The sequence below is a fragment of the Rhododendron vialii genome, chromosome 3a, assembly GCF_030253575.1.
Source record: "Rhododendron vialii isolate Sample 1 chromosome 3a, ASM3025357v1".
In the NCBI taxonomy this organism is placed as follows: Eukaryota; Viridiplantae; Streptophyta; class Magnoliopsida; order Ericales; family Ericaceae; genus Rhododendron; species Rhododendron vialii.
Genome location: NC_080559.1, coordinates 26,567,353 through 26,589,129, shown reverse-complemented (window position 1 = coordinate 26,589,129; position 21,777 = coordinate 26,567,353). Strand labels below are relative to the sequence as shown.

Sequence of the window (21,777 nt, the reverse complement as noted above, 5' to 3'; positions counted from 1 at the left end):
TTATTTATTTAAAAAATTACATTCGACTATCGGTAAGTACCTAATCGACATCCGTTAGTATAATTTCTTTTTGAACCGGGGTTGTCCCATGCCGTCAAGGCACCTCTGCCCCGGTCTTGTTTAGCTTTCAAACCAAGCTTAAACAAGTCCGATATATATTGAGCTTGTATAATTCGTTTTGTCAAAATAATTCAAACTACTTGAAATCAGCTCGATTAAAGCTCGTCTGAAATTCAGTTGCCTGACAAACAAGTCAAACTTGAATACATGGACTCGTTAAATTTTCAAACAAAGTATAACAATTCGGTCGTTTGACTCGTTTATCAGCTCTATATATGTAAACTAGCGCACGCTAGCAGATAGTTCAAATGATCAAAATCTATCGCCCTTTTTCTACTTGTTCTATTTATCCTTCCTGTATTGCAGGTGCACTCGCCTTACGTTTATAAATGCGGCCCAAGTGGCCCAGCTCGAAGAATGAAACCAGTTAGGCCCAAACAAATAGTTAAAGGGAAATATACAAACCAAATCTCTTATTATTTTAAGCATTACAAAGATCAGTTACGATGAACTCATGGCAACTCAATGTGGATGGAGCTTGGAAAAGGGGATATATGGGCATGGAGCTTTTGGGGTAATTATCAGGAATGATTTGGGACAGTTTTGGGGTGAGGCAAATGGCAAACTGGAATGGTGCACAGGGCCTTTGGTGGCTGAAGCACTAGCTTTTCGAAGGGGAATCCAATTGGGCCAAACAACGAGGTCTAAGGGAAGTGTTCGTTGAAGGAGATTCTCAGGTGGTTGTGTATATGATCAATGGTGCAGTTACGGTGAACCAAGAAGTGAAAGATTATCATTGATGATATCCAGACTTTGAGTAGATGTTTTGCTTCTTGTATTTTCTCTTATAGTCGTAGGTCCTTTAATTCAGTTGCGCATCTTTTGGCTAGTAAGGGTTTATTTGGGGTGGGGTATAGTCTTTGGACCGAGTCCCCTCCCGTTTGGCTTCTCGATCCCCTGTATAGGGATGAGGTTTCCTCTTGATGTATTGGTTTCATCGTTATAATATCACCAGTTATCATTTTGGCAAAAAAAAAAAAAAAAACAACTCATGGCAACTCGAGCATTAACGGAGATACGCGTAATCTGGTCCAGACATCTGAGTTATAAAAAAACTCAAGGGGAAACCTAAAGTTTGGAGGTACTTTTCAAAGGTCTATATGGTCATTCTACCCGTTCTCCGTCCCAATTGATCGATCTTCAATCAGCAGGCGATGCTGAACATTCGGGCTTAAAATTCTGGAAAACTTTTGTGCAGCCCACAAATATACACTCCTAATGGAAACGAGGCTGAAGTCCAGCTATACGTCACCATCGTCGTATATTAACAGGTTTTAGAGGTCTGAAACGAAGTTAAGTTTGGGGCCTTTTCCCTAGAGCCCAATTCAAGGCCTATGTTGATCTGAGTTGACGACTAAGGGTAGTCATATATCCCTGATTCCCTGCCCAGAGTACCAAACAACACGAGGAGTGCTAAGGATAAAGAAAATTGACAAAGAAAATATTCTTAAAATGTACATGAATGACTCAGATGCACTGCACATTGCAAAGAAAATACCCTTAAAGTGTACATGAACGGCTCAGATGCACTCATATACACTTTAAGGATATTTTCTTTGTCAATTTTCTTTGTCCCTAACACTTCTCGACAACATAATCTAAGAGACATTGGATGAACAATCTCAAGCACGGAAGAAGCAAATAAAGCCGGGAATGTCAAGTAGTCACTGATAACACAAGTAAAAAAACACAGGTTTTTCAACCTTGCACACAACCAAAAGCACCACAAACACCCCTCTCAGTGGGTTGAAACTTACCCCTCTCAGTGGAGCAAGTACAAATATTCTCTTCCTGAGTCTTTCGAATTTTACCCGTAATAGCCCGAATTAGAGAGAGGTACAAATAACTTGACCGCAACTTCCTAGTAGTTCAGAAACTACAACAGCATGGAACCCCACAATCCCATTTTCCAGGCACTTACAAGCATGCCTCAAACGTACCATTTTCTTGATCAAGCATGTGAACCACCTCAGCCACACCAGCAGCAAGCTCCTTCTGGATGACGCCATCGGGCATATCAAATGTCCTCCTCCTCATCGAAAGCGATTTGCCACCTGAAGGCTGGGGGTCTACCACATCAAGCATTGCTTCCAGCTCATCAATCATCGATCTTTTTGCAGCCCGCACCATATGATCAACACCCTATTCGGGCAAAAGGACAGAAAATGAGAACACTGAAATTTACAAATGGCCCATTCCTAATTCCAAGTAGTCAGACTAAAATAGAACTGCCCCAATTAAGACAAGCAGATGAGTGAGTCATGAATGTTATAGAGAACTGTGCTACTTTCATGCTAGGAGCACAAAGAAGAAAGACTTTTGAAGAACATATTCCATGTTCACCAAACAAACGTCAGTCAGTTGCCCATATATTCTGAAGTTGAAACAATAGCTAGCCATCTAGAAAACATAGCAACCACAACTTACATGAGTATCTAACCTGTGTCTTAATTGGACACCGCTGGTTCTGAATTTCAATCCAGAAACTAGAACTGTACTACGTTAAGATCAAACTTCACCCAACAAGGAAAAAGCTGTTGAATGATATGAAGTTTTGTTCCCTTTGCAATTGACATTGTTGAATCTGGCTATTGTTAAGCCGACCAAAAAATAAGTAAAATCTGGCTATTATTAAGCCGCCAACAACTTGATGCATTGTGCATGAGAAAAGCAAGAACTCATTCTGATCATGAATTTCCTCTATATGTTTTCTTCACTCTGCTATCGTTATTATAGTTATTTAATGAAGTTGGAGAAGAGTATGCCACTAATAACCGCAACCACTCCAATCGGAACAGATAAATCAAGTAATTGACAATGCTAGGCTGCCATCAAGTCACAGTAACCACCCAGTCTACCCGATCAAATCACCAAATCATTGCCCGACAGACAAAGACATAAAATCATCCAAAACACATAACGCAATGAACCTGCACACATTGAAAAAAGCCAATGTAGGATACTAACAAATCTAAAATCAATCATTGAACACTTGATATGCAACAGAACACTTAATACGACCAGATTAGTCATTCAACTAAGAAACAGTTTATGTATTGATAACAAAACACTGAATAGAACAAGATAAGTCATTGGACTAAGAAACAGGCAGGTTACAGTCGGATTATAAAGCTGCAAGTAACTGAATGAAGCAGATAAAGACTGCAGACATCAAGTTACCTCAATGGCATCCACAGTGAGAAGCAGGACAATGATCTTCTCAGAGAACCTCTGACGCTCCTCAGCGTCATGGGACAGGCGGCGACGATATGAGAAGTTGTTGAAGAGTGCCCTGAGCTCCTTCAACTTGGCCTTGGCAACTGCCAGCTCGCGGAGTGCACGAAGCGCCTGAGACCTCCTGATCAGGTAAGCCCTGAAGCTGACTTGTATCATCATCGCCGCATCTTGGGGCGACAACTCCTTCCTCTTCCCCTTCCACTTCTCGGCACCCCGTCCCCTCTTCGCAAAAGCCTATCATACCACTCACACCACCACCACTATCTTTCAGAAAGAAGAGTTTTGAGAAAAAAAATTCAACTACTTATGCAAGTGTTTTGTTGTGGCTGCAGCAGAGCAAGTCATGGGACTTTTCTGAGTAGTACCCATCGGCTTGACACAGCTTCTACAAAATAAGTTGGGTTCTATCTGGTAACGCTAAAAATATCAGCTTTCGGAGATCAATGGCGTTTCTCATACCAAAATGGCACAGCTTCTCCAAAATAGCTGGGTTCTGTTAACGCTAAAAAAGATCAGCTTTTGGAGGTTACTGGCATTTCTCATACAAAAATGGCGCAGCTTCTCCAAAATAAGCTGGGTTCTGTTAATTAATAATGCTAAAAAGAACAACTTTTAGGGATTAATGGCATTTCTAAGACCACCAAAAGCTCACCGTTTGCCAGCATTTTAGTCAAAAAGGCACCGAAAGCAATACAAATAGTTTGCAAAGCGCACTTATTTAACCCTTTTTCTGTTCTCAAAAAGTTAAAAATGCAAAAAAAACCCTCAACTAATAGCCCAAAAATCTTACTAAAGACAAGTCTTTTCTCGCTGGGCTTTCAACCAAAAAGTCAAACGACGAGGATTCATTCTTCGGGGTGTTTGGAAATCTACTTTCTGACTTTTCATTTTTCAGCTTTTTGGCTTTTCAAATTATAGTCAGAATATGTTTTGAAGAATAAAAGAATGTTTGAGAGATATGTGCAGAATGTATTTTGAACAATAGTAGTGTTTGGTAGATGAAGGATGAAAATGAATTATAGATTATTTTTTTTTACCAAGTTGCCCTTAACCTCATTATATTGTGTTAAAAGATGTAAAAATGAATTATGGAGGAGAAGTGGACATTTTGGTAATTTAACCGAAAATGGGAAAAGGAGGTGGAGGTGATTCTCACTTTTTGCTTCCTTTGTCAAAATCTGGGAATGGGTAGCTAAACAAACAAAATGCAATAATGAAAATGCAAAAATGCACCTCCCAAACACCCTTCATAGGCATCCCCCACACACACACACCCCCACCCCCTGCCCCCGAAAAAAAGAAGAAAAAAAAAAGATCCTAAGTATTTTAGAAGCTCAAGTTTGATAATTAATACTGTACCCCATAGCTTCTGCTCTTAAATAAAGAAATCTAAATTATATATTCACCTTAACTACTGAAAAGCAGATACAAACAACAACAACAACACAATCACAAGTTTTCAAACAATTAATACAACGATTAATTAATTAAAGGAATTGAAACAGACCTGCCTCAAAACGAAGGCCCCATGATTGTCAGAAGGCTCTTCGATCTCGACCACACGAGCGCGGGGTCCCCCTCCATTGCCACACTCCTTCTTCTTCACCTTCTTATCCTTCTCTTTCTCTTTCTTCTCCGATTCGCTGCCCTCGGATCCATCTCCAGTCGACACCTCAAACACGTACCTCCGGCTGACCGGAGACTCCTCGTGCTTGTCCTTGATCTCCGCCGACCACCTGTACTTCTTCTCGACCCCACCTCCCTTTATTGAATCCTTCTTCTCCTTCTCCTTCTTTTCCTTCTTCTTTTCTCCGCCCTTGATCTCGGCCGTCCACTTGTACTTCCGATCCAGCCCGTGCTTGTCGTTGACCTCGGCCGTCCAAGTGTACTTCCGATCTCCGCGGTGGTGGGGTTTTTCAGCGTCCACCAGCTTATCGAAGCTCAGCTCCAGCGCGGAGACTCGGTCACAGAGGCTCAGCAGGTAAGACTCGGAGCCGACTCGGTGATGGACAAGTCGCCGAGTCGAGGTGTGATGCGGGGTTCGATCGATCTGTATGAGATCAGTGATGGTGTCGAAGTCGTGGAAATCGATGAGTGCGGGTTTGGCGGTGGGGCGGAGGAGATCGAGGGCGAAGTCGAGGTGGTCATGTTGGAAGGGGAAGCAGTGGGGGAAGAAGGTTGGGGTGAAAATGGAGGTTTGTTTGATGAAGAGAGATGGTTGGGAGGGCTCGATGATCTCGATTCTCCTGTAGCGGGTCATTGTTGATCAGCTCAAAACGGGTAGAGAGAGAGAGATTATGTGGAATGCATTACGGAGTAGTATATATTTGCAGAGAGAGAGAGAGAGGAGTGGGAAAGAAAGGAAGGTGAGTAATAAAAAAAGGTGGGAACTTGGGGGGATGACGCTGGTAGGGTTAGTGTTGGAAATTTACATGGTGAAAACAGATGAGGCGCCACGTGGCGGGTAGGGAACGGCGGGAGGTTCTAAATTCACATCAATTTTGCTTGCTCCCGTCGAAGTGAGAGTTATAGAAGTGGGTAGGGGTGTTATTCGGTCGGTTCGGTTCGGTTCGGGGTGGATTTGCCGCACCCCGATCGGGTTCGGGGTATATATTTCGGAGACCGATCCCGACCGGTATTAATTTCGGTTCTGTTCGGTTCGGGGTGAGTTCGGTTCGGTCGGGGATTTCGGGGCGTTCGGTTCGCCCGAAATGGGCCTTAATTGGGCCATTTGGGCCGTTTTTAAAAATTAACAATAAACTACGGGCTATGTTTAGACTATTTTTTCACCCATATTTGGGCCATTTTCACATGTTTCTCACCCATATTTGGGCAATTTTCAACCTTAAGTCAATCACCCAGGTTTGGGCCATTTTTTCACATTTGGGCCATCGTAATTTGTACCTTTTTTTTTTTTTCAAACACCAATTGAAAAAAAAAAAAAAACATACAACAAGTATGCTCAAACAATTACAACTTTTACAAGTACTCTTCCACCATCTTCTTTTTTTTTTCAATCGAATGGAAATATTTTCTACACTAGTGTATATAACTTGGAGGAGTTAAAGTAATTTAGAACAGAGAGAGTAATCGATTGGAAAATTTTGCAAAAACGTAAATAAATCAAGCAATGAAATTCCAAAAAAAAAAAAGTAAGAGCCAAAAGTTAACCATTCAAAACAATAAGAGCCAGAAGATTAAAACAATTTATATAAATTTATATAATATATTTATATATTATATAAATATATAATATTCGCGCTCGGTTCGGTCGGTTCGGTCCTCGGTCGGTTCGGTTCGGTTCGGTCGGTTCGGTCCGCATTCGGTTCGGTTCGGTTCGGTCGGTATAGATTTCCAGAAAACCGAGACCGAACCGACCTAGGTTCGGTTCGGTTCGGACCACCCCGAACCGAAAAAAAACTCCCTTGGACCGACCGAAGACCGAACCGATCGGTCGGTTTTTTCGGTCTTTTTCGGTCCGGTCGGGTTCGTAACAGCCCTAGAAGTGGGGGACTGAGATCAAAATGGTGCGTGGGCCAAGGGAAGATGGGGGTGTATTGAGATTAAACCAGCGTGTATTTAGAACCTCCCGGGAACCAAGAGGGTAGAGGTAGGGAGCGGAATTTTTTACGAATAAGACAGAAATGACCCCGCAACGGTATGAAATGAGTGGGACAAAGGAAATCACGTACTCCCTTCGTTTGAAAATGCTTGTCCGATCTGTAAAACTTAAAAATAATACAATTTTTAAAAAAAAAATTCAAAATTTTTTCACAAATTAAAAATACTCATTATTATCTAGTAAGTTGTTAAATTTTTTTTGATTTTTTTTTGTAAAAATTATATTATTTTTAACACTCCGTTTTACAAATCAAACATACATTTTGAAATTGAGGTAGTATTTGGATAATGATTTGACAGGAATAGGGAGGTGCACATGGGGATATGGATATCTGAGTGGGATCACCTAAATACTAAATTTAAAATGTGTGTTAAAATACTACTCCATGCTCAAGCCTTTTGGCACTATTAGACTGTACTGGCACAGTGTTCACACCAACTCCTATTTATAAAAAGCTTGTGATTGGGGATCTTAAGATTCGATGAAGTTGGTAGAGTAATACAGCAGTAGTTTAACAATAATCCTGTCGCGAAATCTAGTGTAGTTTTAAACACTGTTTCTCTAATTTGGTTTGCCTAAGCTAGAGTAGGAAATTACGAAAACTCATTTACCATCGCTTCTTATAATGACCAAAAAAGTTAAAATTTCAATTTATTGAACGAACATCAATTCTGCTTCTCCCATGCCTTATCGACCCATATTGAAGATGATTAATTCAAGTAATTATTGTCAAGAGAAGTTTCCTTGTCATGGACAATGCGGGGACATGAAAACGTCTTGCAATTGAATTGAAGATCTGCCATAGCTTAATATTATAGGGTGATGCACATTGAAATAGTCCACATTAGTTGACAATTATTGAGCTACTATTAAAGATCCATAAATCACAGCGTAAGGTACTTCGAATGCTCTTTTGCCGCAATCACGCATGATTTGTCTCTGTTTGATATTGAGGCAAGCGTATACTCCGTATTTATTTTGTCTCAACTAACAACGGTTAAAGCGGCTAAACAAATCAAGCTATTCGAACTTGAGCTCGTGTTCGTTCTGTAAAAGTTTGTTCAAGATTGGTTTGTTACATAAACAAAACCAAACTTGAATATTTTTTTGAAGCTCGTTAAGATTTCAAGTCAAGCTTAAACAAGTTACTAGTACTTGGCTCATTCGACTTATTATGCATGAAAAATTCAAGCTACTTAAGATCCGCTCGTATTTGTGTTGATTAAAACTTGTTTGCGATTGGCTCGTCATATAAACAAGCTAAATTGAAACATATTTTTGAAACTCGTTATGCTATCAAACCAAGCTTGATCAACTACCTGTTTGGCTCCTTTATCACCTCTAACAACGGTCAATTGCACAAATTAATGTCAATCACGGATTCACTGTTATTAACAATACCATTGATCTTGTTCATAGCAGAGGATTTATGAGCACTGAAAACTCCATAAAATCTGGTTCTGAATATACGTATACAGTTGGTCAGTTGTTTGAACGAGTGGAAATTGAATTTGAAAATGAATTTCAAAGGGTCTATTAATTTGTTTTCGAGAACGATACATCATCATAATTTACAGGCAAAAATAATTAGGTTAATTGTTATTACTCTATTTGACGATGACAATTGACACATGTAAATTAATTTTTATTTTAGAGTTACCGAATAAGTAACTCATGCAGTTAGTTGGGCTTCCTGCGAGTGGTTCATGGAATTGGTCCCCAAAATTAGTCGAGGTGCACGCAAATTGATCCGAACATATAAATTGTGATAAACTCATGCATTTAAGATACTGACAAATTAAGAATTGTATTTCAACTCTATATCATCTCTCTGCCCCATCAACATAAATACTAGCGATTTCTTGCGGAATTTAAAAGAAATAACACAACGATTGAAGTAGGAAGAGGAAGAAAACCAATACTACAACCGTGAAACCCAAATTTAACTTAACTACACAAAAACCAATTGAAAAGGGGGAAACAAAACACAAATTACTAACCAATTTTTTGCTTGCTACATGAGCCACGAGGCAGGATCCTCTGTGCCGAAAACTCCTATGTCTATGTGGGGAGGGATTTTGTCCGAGACATAAGGGATCGGACCCACAAGGGACACATTGCCTTATGTTGGGATGAGAAAACCTTGATGTTGAATGTAATGAAAACAACCAGAAAACCTCAACATCACAAAACCCGTCAAAACAACCCCGATAGCAACCCCAACCACCAACCCACCACCCAAAACCCCAAAATACCCCCAAACACAATCTCCCTCCTCTTCCCTCTCTGCACCCCCCTTCTCTGTCCTAGTCTCATGTACCACCCTCCCTGCCTCCTCCACACTCGCCTCCTCTTCCTCCACCACCCCGGGTGGCGCCTCGTAAAACATTTCTTCTTCCGGCTCTTCACACAATTCGGACCCCAAGTCGGCCTCCCCCTCCCCGTCGTCATTGAGACAAGACTCGGTGCACGAACACGTGGAGGCCGCATCCAAACCGTCATTAACGGCGAAATCATCATTTACGTCGTGGTCGCGGTGGTCCTGGTAGTGGCGAAAGACGGTGTCGAGTCGGTTGAGGCGGCGGGAGATGTGGGCCAAGTGGTGGGGCTTGGAAGGGTGGGAAGCGATCTCCGCGGACAAGAGCTTCCTCGAGAAGACGAGTTGCTGGGCGATCTCGCTGTCGTCCGCGAGGAGGCCGGAGGGTATGGCCGGGTAAGGGGAGGAGAGGCGGGCGATGAGGGATTCGAGTTCTCGCAGTTTTCTCTGCAAAACTTGGTATCTCTTCGTCATGTCTGTGAACGATGAGTTCGTGGGTTCGTGTGTGTTTTTTTGGACTGAGTTTTTTTCGGTTATTTTTGGTGGGAAGTTAGTTTTGTGAAAGGGAGAGATGGGGTTGTCATGTGGGGTCCTGACCGATACGACTTTTGAACGTGACCTTTGAAATCGAATTGGGGTTAATTTCGGGATTTTCTTCAAAAAAAAAATTTTTTTTTTATTGTTTGAGAAGGGGAGGAATACATGTTGAGAATAAATTTTATCCCGTAAATTTTTTTTTTTATTGTTTGAGAAGGGCCATACCGAGTGTCTATTGTTGTGATCTGAGCCATTCATATTTTAAGACAGACAATATAATATTGCCATGTAAAAAATCAACTTGATTGGAAGTCGATAGATATATCAAAATTTAGATTTTAGTTTATAAAATGGACGATCTGATTTCTGTCAATAATAATAAAGATAAATTATCCATTTTATAAAGCAAAATTTAATTTTTGATACTCCTATCGATGCCATTCAAGTTTATTTTTTATATGGATATACTCTTATGTGGGGTCTATAAGATCAACAATAAATACACGGTAGGACCGAAAAAAGTGGTAGTGAAAAAGTGAAGTTTTCCACCGGTGGTGGAAAGAATTTAGGCCCCATTCCAGATTCTTAAAAAAATACTTATTTTTTAAGGATCAATTTTCAGACTTAAAAATAATAGGTTTACGAAAATAATTTTTCAATTTTTTTTGCAGAGTTTGATAGATCTCATCTATAAAACTAAATACATATTGTATTTTTTTGATTTCAATAAATCTATTATTTTTAAGCTTGAAAATTGTAAATAAATATTATTTTTTAAGGGGTAATCCGGATAATCTCATAGATGTATGGGCTAATGGTCCAAATGAATGAAGCCCTACTGTTTGGGGCAAGTGTTGCATAGTCTGTCCCGGTACATGCAAGGAAAAAAATTGGAAGCCTTTCCCGTTTTTTTAAATGATCAGGAACATTGATATTTTAGACCTCATAAAAAACATTAGGAACGCCACAAAATCATGTTAATCGGATATTGTTTGATGTGTTTTCGAAACATATTCATCTCTACAAAAATCCATTTTTATTCAGTGTCAGCAATATTTCTAAACCCATTATTCTCGAGATAAATGTGTTTAGAAAATACACAAAATGATATTCGATTAGCATGATTTTTTGACATGTCTAATATTCTCGGCGAGTTCTAAAATATAAGCAGTCCCGATCATCAAAATGGACCCGGAAAGAGTCCAGAAATGACCCAAACAGGACCGTTAAGTCACTTAAAAGGGATTGGGGAGGATTCCATCCCAAAAGAATTTGATTGGAATAATAGTGATTATTTAGTATTCTTAGAGCACCGTCACTTACGTGTGGTGAAACCCACACCAATGTATGGTGGAAAAGGCCCCCGAAGACCATGTAGCCAAGGTCTGCCCTGATATTTCAGGGGTTTAAAGCAAATTTTGAAGAAGGGGTCTGTAACGCCCCGAATTTTGGGAACGTTAAAAGGATAATTTCATTGAAAATTAAATGGAGTCTGACTCAATATTACATTATAATCTTAACCAAAATACTTTAATACAACAAAACAAGGGAGAGTTCACCCTGTTTGTTTATAAGATCTGACACATTATACCGGCATCGCCACCAATATAATTGTAATACCCGCCCCGGATATTTCGGTATTTCAATTATTTTTAATTGAACTATGTATTTTATGGGTTTAAATCGTAAACAATAAAACTTACGAGGGTTCTGTGTGTGATTTGTGATTGGAGCATAAGTTAAGGCGTGGTTCTGCTTACGTGTGATAAATTTCCTTGTGCCTTTATATAGCAAAATATCCTGACGATATTTATCTTTCTCCATACGTATCTTGTTTCTACGTAGAGAGAGAGAGAGAGAGAGAGAATGATTTGGATACAATCTCTCTCTCTCTCTTTAAAAAGAACTCGCCTAAATCTTTTTCAGCTTTGGGGGGGGGGGGGGGGGCCTCCTCCTCCCCTCTCTCCATCGCCTCTCCTTCTTCTCTCCGTTTTCTTGGTGTATCTATTCTCGATCTGTTTCGGCTGTGGGCTGTTGTGATCCAGGCGTTCATGCTTCCGGTGCTCGGGCTTTTGGCCGGTTGTCGGTGGGCCTGTTTTCTACTGGTCTCCGACTCGTCCTCTCAGATTCGGTGAATAGTGGCCGGCGGTGAGGTAATAATAGGGTGATAGGGTTGGGTTTTTCCTTGCTTTTTTCGGTTTTTCCGGTTCTATCGGCTTGTACCGGTCTGTTTTTTCAGATCTGGTGGGTTTGGTGGTGGGTTAATAATTAGTTAGCGACTGCTGGTTTTTTCTCGATTTCGGTGGTGGTGGTGCTGTGTTAGTGGTTTGGCCGTCGTCGGAGATCGTCGGCGTCCTCCTCCCGCTGATATGGTGGGTACTGCGGCTGTTGATCTGGATTTGACGGCGGTAGTATAAGGCTCAGGGCTTGGCCCTTGAGTGTGTCGTCTAGTTTGAAGAGCCCTGGGACTTGAATAGGCAGACTTGGGTTTGCAGGCATCGGCCGCCGTGGTCGCGTGTGATTGAAATTTTAGCCCATGTGGATTTCTATTTCAATCTCCTCACCCGGAGCCCCGCGTTGCAGTGGGGGCTTGCCGGAGATTTAATCTCCTTCACTCTGGTCCGAGGTCCCGTCTATGCCTCTTTGTCGGCGTATGACGTCATCCTTTGACCGGAGTAGGCCGGCGGCTTATTGGTGTCAGTCCAAGGTGTTTGTGCTTCCGGTCTGCTTGATTTCTTGTCTGTTTCCATCGGTTTGTTATTGTTCGTCTGTGATTTGGGGGTTACGCCATCCCGAGGCGACTGAATGGATAGATTGATAGCTTCTCGTGACCCGACCCTTAGAGGAGCTGAGTAGTGAGTCTGTGACTCGGCTTAGAATCTAGGCATTAGTGGTCTCTTTGTCCTTGTTTATCATGTGTATTTTTTGGATGGTTTGGCTGTAGTTCCCTCTTCATTGTATTCGGATGGATTCGCTATATTTGCTTATTTTTAGGCCTTTAATGAAATGAATTGCTGATCAAAAAAAAAAAAAAAAGAGAGAGAGAGGAGAAGAAGAAGAAGAGAAAGACATGTGCAGGGTTGTTCTTTATAAAATTATTCAAGGTACTTAGAAAGCTTGCGAATTTTTCTAATTTTTACTGAATGTTCATTTATGTATCTAGTATACGGTGGTAAATTTTTATAATTTTCTGAGAGGTGTAGAAAAAGATAAAAATCATAAACCTAACTGTGATTAGGATCCTATTTTTTAGCAGATAGCTTACAGAGCTGTGTCTTTTATCAATTTTTTTTATAGTTAAGCGATTCTCCTGATTCTAGGGCCTTATGATTATGAAAAATTGATAAGTTGGTGATGTTTTGGCATTGGAATTACTAAAAAGTATTAAGTATTCAATTTTTAATGAATTTTCAAATACCGACTGTTCTGCTAGAAATTGTGCTTCGCTGCATAGAATTTTCTGAGTTTGGAAGTGATTTTGATTATGTTCCTTTATTTTGAAAAATCTGGAAAAAAATCAGGAATGAACTTTGACAAGTGATAATGGTGTGTACCAAATTTGGGATTTATTAGATGCGTATTATAGTGTTGGTGGATTTTACATGTTTGTGTGACACTGCTGGGTTTTGTAATTGCTGCATTGACACATTTTGAGAAAATGGTCATATCTTTTAGCTCGGGTATCAGGTTAGCCCACGGGTTGTTGATTCTGAAACTAGACTTGTATACCTTTCGGAATATGCAGGGGTTGTCGCTTGTTTTGTACCAAGTTAAATCAATTTTTGATTTGAAATTGATAGACGGACAGAATAGACGGACAGAATCTGTGATTTTAGACAGATTTTTGTGTAATTTTGGATGAGCATAACTTTGTTGTTCGGACTCCGTTTTTAATAAATTTTATATCAAAATTCATATATCGGAGGTGTACTTTTTAATGGTGGTGGTTTCATGATATGGTTTTAACCTTATAAAAAGTTATAGGCAGAACACAACAGGCTTGTCGTAGATTTCAAACCAAATGTAGAGGTTATGTGGTGTTTGAGTGTTACGCTTGTTTAGGGACACTTCTAAACCTTTGAGATGAACATGCTAGTATTCGTTAAGCATATTTAATTTATTGTTGGTATTATAGATTATTGTTAGGAATTAGTTTTGACATTTAAGCGTTCAATAAACTGATATGGTTAACTTGTGGTTAGGTGTCAACCTAATCAATTGGAGAGGTCGAAACCTTAAGTTTGGCGTACCTCGATCGATGCAAAGGTGAGTGTGTTTGATATGATTCTTCTCCATATAATATTGCTGTGGTGGTGAGTGTATATTTTACTATTTGTGATTAATTTTCGATATGATTATTTTTAATGAGATGTTATAGTAAGGGGTGTATATCATGCTATTGTTGTTTAGCTTTTGATATGTTGTGAATGATTCCGAATGAGACACACCATGTCGTAAGTTATATCGTTCAATGGACGATGGTTGGGAGCATGGTGTGTGAGACACGAGATTTGATTTTGATATGCGTGTTTGATGAAAATACATGCTGATAGGTGTTGATTGAACCGTCGAAAGTTAACGTGTGAGGCATACCATGTCGTATGCCATGCCGGCTAATTGTCGGTGGATGAGAGCATGGTATGTGGGATACCTTATCTTAGGTTCATGGGATATGGCAGATGTGTCACTGCATATGATGTGATTACATTCATATTGTTGTGCAATAATTATTATTGCTCAGTTGGGTGGGTATGTTGGTTATAACTGTTGCATACATTCTAGTATTTCAATTATATTGGTGATGTGTATTCATGTTGATATTCCTTCGGATATTGTGGTATTATGTTGAGCATTTCTATATCTCACACACTCTGGCTTTCCTTTTTGGTCTGCCAGGTAGCGAGTTACTTAGAGTGGGTCCACTATCGGTCGTCGTGTTGAGGTATTTTGCTAGCGTCAGGTGGGATTTTGGTTACGTTGTTGTCAAGTGCCTTAACTGGTACAAAATTTAATTTGTAAGGAGTTGTAACTAAGGATAGTTAAAGTTTTTTTAAATGTATAGGTTGTAATTAAGTTTAGTCGATGGTTGGCGTTCTATTTGAGGTTAGCCTTGGACGTTGTGAATGGTCGAGTTTGTTGTAGGTGGTTGATGATGAAGTTGGTTTATTCAAGTTGTAAATAAGTCATTGATAGATGTGTTGAAGTATAGAATTTTTAAAGTGCTATAATGCAGATGTTGTTTCTTGGTTGTGCGATGTCATGGTTGGTTGGTCAATACATTAACTCCTTTTTATGTTAAGGTAATAAGTCTTCCGCTGAGTGTTTATTTCTGACAGGTTGTGATGTGTGGTTTGGTCTTCTGTGTGGAATGCCACTTGGTCACGTCGACTCGGGCCCACTTTGGGTGCCGTTTGCGGGGCGGGGCGTGACAATAATATGTCAGAGTCACCAAAGGTAACATCGTGAGCTAAAAAAGCTCCATAGAACAATTCATACCCACTAACCCTTAACTTACGAACAACGATCATAAATTCAATAATTTCCACATAATTCATACATATTCGACAAAACAGTTAACAATGACACATCCACATTCATTATCCAAACTAACATTGGTGTCCATTATTTTCTGAGTTTCTCCTACGTAACTCCTCGTAGACCGTGTCACCATTTTTCACATTTCATACCATATCAACATTTCCAAACTTATTTTTAACACACTCAACCTCGGTTCTGCCGTTCCAGTCTCCCGAGTATCCTCACAATGGTTCCGCCGCACCGGTTTTCCATTGGCACACTTTGCATTGGTTCTTCTCCGCGGATAACCAAGCCACACATCCAACCTCGTTTCCGCCGTTCCGGTCTCCCGAGTATCCTCACAATAGTTTCGCCGCACCGAGTTCCCATTGGCACACAAAACACACACCACACAATGGGCTACCACGTCCTGCCACATTGCGGTTTCCAAAATATTTCACATTTCCAAAACACGCCTTTTCATTAACCACACCCTAGGTGTCATGTTTCTAACTTTCTCGATTTTTGTGTCTCGTTTTCATGCAATGACTCCACGGTAGGACTTTTCATATACGTAATCATAAATCATTCATTGAAATCGTGAAACTAAACTAGCAAGATCATCCAACTCTATATTACTAAGCATGCTCAAATCACAACTTAAAGCATAATGCCACTTGTACGGACGTCTTTGGAGTGAAAATCACTTATGCTTTACAACAAGACAAGTAATACAAACAATTCATAATACATACTCATAATCATCTAAATATCAAAATACGAATATTTCTATCAACAATAAAGTCTTATCTTTTGAAAAACCATTCTTTCTTCATTTGTGAGAAATTCAAAACAACACATGTTTACTAGAGTAAAAGTCGATTATTCCAACAAGTTCATACTTCCATTAGCGAGAATAAGTTTACAAATTTTCATGCATTTCAAACTTATAGGGGATAGATAACCTTATATACGGAAATTTTACTTATACTTCCAACATATGGTTCTACGTTATACTTGGAGTTGGTGGACAAAGGGACTCTACCTTTCTATTTGGCGGTAGTGGCGACTACGGAGAGAATGTGTACGTCAGGCGGAGTAACTTCCTACGGTTGGCTTCCGGTAGCTTTGAAAGAGAAAGGTTTATCTCGAAACTTCTTTGTAACTAAAAATACTAAACTTTATGGATCGAAATAGGGGTTTTAAGATGAGTTTCTTGAAGAACACAAGAAGAGCTTCAAGAACAAGGAAGAACTAAGTAAGAACAAGTAAGAACACAAGCTTTCTTAGAGAGGGAAGTTGGAGGATGAATGTGTGAGTTGAATGGTGAATGGGGGGTGCTATTTATAGCAAAAATTTGGCTCCCTCTCCTCCCCCCTTGGCCAGCCCTCTCTCCCTCTCTTTGTCCCATGGATTTTGCTCCATTGTCTTGTCATTTCAAGCCTTCAATCAATGTCATAGCCTTCCCTCACTTGTCAATCCAATTTTAGGTCAAATCCTAGGTTATCATGAAGGGTTTTTGTCTAGTTTTGTCCTAGGTTGGGCTAACTTGCAAGGAAGAATAAATGATGGCTAGGGTTGTACTTAGGAAGACTAGAATGGGTTGTCAAGTTGTCAAATAAGCTTAAGGCTATAAAGGGCAGGTTGTGGGAGTGAACAAAGTCACATGCGCACACCACACTCTCTCCCTCTCTCTCTCCTTCGGCCTCTCTGTCTCTCTCGGCCTCCTTTCCCCCCTCTCTCTCTCCTCCTCTCTCTCTCTCTCTCGGCTTCCTTTCCCCCCCCCCCCCCCCCCTCTCGCTCTCTCTCTTGTACCATGTACAAACAAACATATATATATATATATATATATATATATATATATATATAAGTACATATATACATACATCTAGGAAAGTTGTCCTAAAATAATTAGGTTTAAAGCTATAACCTAGGTGTGCATGCATAGCATGGCTAGGCTTGCTTCCAAAAGAAGCAACATGATGGCTATGACTTGTCTTGTCCAAGTCATACATTCATTGGTAAGTCAAAAGTCCATTAACCAAGGGATAATAATTCCCCTAGCATTTATTAACCAATGGTTAAAGAAATAATGATGGTAGGTATGGGCTTGAATGACCATTCATGGGGTATAGTGATTATCCCTAAAGGTCTAAGAGTTCAATTAGGTTTGGGAGGGATTCAAAAGGTTCAAAGATGGTCAAAAGGTCCAATTAGGGTTAGGGAAATGTAACTAGGTGAATTGGAAGTCCGGTTCCTCCAACTAATTGGTTGGAAATTAACTTTACTAGCCATTTAGGGCTTTTAATCAAGAAATGAAATTTAAAGGACTAAAATCTAATTATGACGGATTAAAAAGGAATATTAAAAATAATATTAAGTAATTAAAAGAAATTCTGATAAATAAATGAAATTTTTATTCATTAAAAATTCCGAGTCGTTACAGGGCCCCAATTTTTCCTTGTTGGGCTTTTAGTTGATCGAGGTACTAAAATTTTTATTTTTGAGCAAATACGTTGGGTATTAAAAATAGTTGGGTGCCCTAATTTTTGCACTTTTTAGAGGGTCCAAGGCAACTGGATCTTGTGCCTTAGCCTAGGGCCGACTCTGCACACAGTGGTGCTCTAGAAACAAGTAATAATCTTTTAGATTGATGGCTGAAATGTTTGAGTAATATGGTAACAAAAACTTACACACACACACACACACACACACACACACACACACACATATATATATATATATATATATATATATATATATATATATATATATATAGTTTTGCGCTTACCTTTGGGATACAATATTGGGTTACTTGGATTCAAGGAAAAAATAGTCTTAGCGAATGTTAATAGATTCAAGGGCATGTCTGATCATTGAGGAGATCTGAATCAGAGTTCCATATAGAATGACTATTTCCCTACGGGCATATAGATTTATTGTACGAAACAGGATGAAAATTGACAAATAGCCAACGGAAAAGGTGGAAAAATCCTTCATAACAAGAGATGGATACTCCAAATTAACATAGCCATTTGCCAAATTAAATCCCTACATTCTACCGATAAACCAGAAATTAACGTCACGGTTGTTGCGTCTTATCTTACTCTGCAGAATAACACACATATAATATTGTAGACCGTGCTCACTATTCAGCTAGCTTATGAAAGCTTATTAGTTATGAGTTGGGATATTCATATGTGCGGGCTCATAATCAACCTCTTGTACAACTTCATTGACACTGTTATGGTAGGTAGAATGTGTCTCTTCTTCTTGTTGTTGTATGCCATGGGGGTCATGCTCAAGTATTACCCTTCCTGAATTTTGCCATCTTGGGTCCTGCACAATTGAGGCATAACAAAACATGTCAATAAATCTAATTATTTTCCTAATTTTTATCAAACTATTCTGCTTTTAAGGCCTCAAATTCTGTCCCACCTTAAAATCTGATTTTGTCAAATTCTGAAGAATTCTACTAAGCAATAGCAAAACACAAAACAAAAACAAAGCCGTCATTAATTACTAATAATTTATAACGTGTTGTTCTTAATTTGGCTCGGAGAAAATGTTTCTCTAAGTAAGTATGTGGCAGACAATGGCATCACTCACTCACATGATAAAACGATTGCACGCTATACCATCTAATCATCATTCACTCATGTATTCTGCTCTTTTTGTCTCATCCTTCCAATATAGTTCTGACGCGTCACCACAATTTGAGATGAATAAAAACTAATGCAGTACTTGACTTAAAATTGTTAACCTTAGTGACAGGTTTGGATTGATTTGAAACCATGAGTCAGTACTTGAAAAATACTAGGACATACAAGATGGGGGGGAAGGATGCATGTGAAGCCCATACTACTTATAAAACCGACTTGCTTTTTGGGTCTTTTTGATGATATATAGTAAGGGAGAAACTTATTCACGGTAGAGTCGTGAAGAAGTTATTTACGACTCCGTGCGATTTCGGTCGCCCATTTTGGTTTTGGACAGTCCGGATTTAAATGAAATTTTTTCAAGGAAGAGTTAAACTTTTTCCCGGAAAAATTTCATTAACATCCAGACCGTGTGTTTGGACGGTCACGATTAGCTCCATAAACAACTATTCACGGCTCCGCTGTTAAAAAGATTTTTCCATATAGTAAATGACAATACGACTTCTTAGGAGTGATCTACAGGAAATTTCTACATAGATACATACATTAGTACACCCTCATAGTTTGCACCAGTTAGATGTGTTTTGCCAAAAAACAGTGATGTATACCCATGCACATGATAAGGGGATGGGGCCAATTGGAACTGAATAATTAATAAACACATGAATGTAGTCATGCACGTATCATTTTTGCCTAGTCATTTTTCCTTGGTTCGACGGTCAGTGGTGTTTGAGCTAACTTACGCACACTAGCTTCGACTAATCCCCGAGGACTAATCCCCTCCTTGGTTCGGTCAGAGACAGGCCAATCATTTTCACTAAGAGGTCGGTTGCATCAGTTGGTGGCCAACCCAAATCCTTTAAAAAATAAAAAAAAGGGCCTTAAATATGCCATATGAAGGATGTAGAGGGTAGCATTGTTTAATGTACCTCTATTTCTATAGCCTTTTGCAAGCCCATATGAGATGATGACTCTTCGATCTTATTTCCTGCATGTTTACATATACCAATGGAATAAACGGTAATACAAATAGATGATATAGCAACCCAAAATGATGAATCCGGGGAGCATGCGTGTTGGTCCCATCCAGATCAGTCATGCTCGACAATGGACGACTAAGTTCAGCCCCAATTGATGATCAAGAAAAGAAAAAAAAAAAACAAAACTCAGCCCCTATTGCCATAATAAATGGTGGGGGCTATATGGTAAATTACACTTTGGTTCCTATAGTTCCAACAAGATTCCAGTTTGATCTCCAAAGCTTTGATTTCGTTAGTTCGTACCATACACTTCTATTTCGATATCAATAATGCAGTTCTTCTGTCATCTCCCATTAGTACATCAAATGAAAAGGAGACATATTCGAAACTAGAGGGACAAAAGTGGAACACAATAAATTGGAGACGTCACAGTCGGTCACACACGTCGTTCTTTTCCCGTTTGAAATACTTGGAAGATGACGGAAGTGCCAGATCGAAGCAGAAATTGAAGTGTATAGTTTCGATTGATCGATAAACCCGAGAAGTTCAATCGACCAAAGGGAAATCTCGGTAGAACTACCGGAACCAAGAGTGTTATTTTACCTGAGACAAAAAACATCAGTTGTGGGAAGGCGGGTGTGTGCTTGGTCGGGAATAATCAGAGTAAAACCCAGGTACATGTTGGTCCTGATGACCATTTTTGTTGTGGGAAACATGCCAATTTGAATTAGAAACCGAAACCGAAACAATTGGCTTTATATGAATTGAACCTGAAATTGCTGCTGCTTCTTCTTCTGCACTGAATTTCATTCCCTTCGGCTTTTCAGTGATCATTTCACCACCATGAGTACTCTTGTAACCAATGCTATCACCAAACTCTGCTCCCTTTTTAGTTGAATCCATGTTGACTACCATGTTTGGGAATGCCTGTGACTTGACCAAGAAAAAAAAGGTGATACTCCGTAAATCAAAAGAAAATGACGTAACAATTGACAAACCAAAAAATTGTGACAGTGACACCTTTTTGTTTTGATCGATCGATGACAGTGACATTTATGCTAATTGATAATCCCAAGCATCGGCATGGTGTGTCGATTTCAAATGAGAGAACCATGATTAAGCCTCACATTCTGCACATATCAAGTTTCTATACATAATATGGTTGTATTGTATCGTATGACCGATACCCTCCAACAGATTGTGCAATGATTTTCGCTAGCTTCAAGTATTATGAATGAAAAACACCAAAAAAAAATTATGGCTCGGTTGGCCAGGGGATCTAGCTGACAAGCACTCGAAGGCAAGAAGAAGCAGTAGGCAAGGGAAGTCTGAAGGCCGAAGCGACCCCATGCATAAACTCAAGAAAGATAGTACTAGTATTATCTTCATTATCTTATGAAGTTTGAACCCCTTTAATTTGTCTGCATGCGAGATATACTACGGCATCTTACGTATCCGTGTGGGATATATCACATATGATGTATACAAATTTCGCAATTTATATTTCGCCATCTCATTTTCCAAAAACAAAAAGATGAAACTAGTCTCTAGAGCACACAACGCCATTGAACCAACCTTGCTTGGAAAAAGAAGTCTTTTGCCGAAACCTCCTCCATTGTCAGTGAGCCCGAGACGTCGAGCATTGCATGCATGCGATGAACAAATACACAAGTAGAAGATGAAAACAGAGGATGTGATCAAAGACATCATGAGGATATATGATTAGAGATTCAAAATTTCAATGATCACAGGACTCAAACAAGCACACATAGAATACACTGAAGTTTG

At 39.5% G+C, this 21,777-nt stretch overlaps 2 protein-coding genes across 3 annotated transcripts; both read right to left on the bottom strand.

The window, feature by feature from the left end:
* Positions 1 to 1,762: 1,762 nt before the first annotated feature.
* On the bottom strand, positions 1,763 to 5,729 carry LOC131318960 (BAG family molecular chaperone regulator 7). Its single transcript, XM_058349033.1, has 3 exons — positions 4,865 to 5,729; positions 3,301 to 3,591; positions 1,763 to 2,262 (listed from the first exon to the last, which is right to left on the bottom strand). The coding sequence occupies exons 1-3, from the start codon at positions 5,615 to 5,617 to the stop codon at positions 2,038 to 2,040; spliced, it is 1,269 nt and encodes a 422-aa protein (XP_058205016.1). The 5' UTR covers positions 5,618 to 5,729; the 3' UTR covers positions 1,763 to 2,037.
* A 12,616-nt stretch (positions 5,730 to 18,345) lies between these two features.
* On the bottom strand, positions 18,346 to 21,777 carry LOC131319234 (uncharacterized). 2 transcript variants are annotated; one of them, XM_058349399.1, is made up of 4 exons: positions 21,565 to 21,777; positions 20,760 to 20,922; positions 19,939 to 19,997; positions 18,346 to 18,689 (listed from the first exon to the last, which is right to left on the bottom strand). In XM_058349399.1, the coding sequence occupies exons 1-4, from the start codon at positions 21,697 to 21,699 to the stop codon at positions 18,525 to 18,527; spliced, it is 522 nt and encodes a 173-aa protein (XP_058205382.1). In that variant the 5' UTR covers positions 21,700 to 21,777; the 3' UTR covers positions 18,346 to 18,524. The 2 variants fall into 2 exon arrangements, with proteins under 2 accessions (XP_058205382.1, XP_058205383.1); XM_058349400.1 differs by having other exon boundaries at positions 20,760 to 20,916.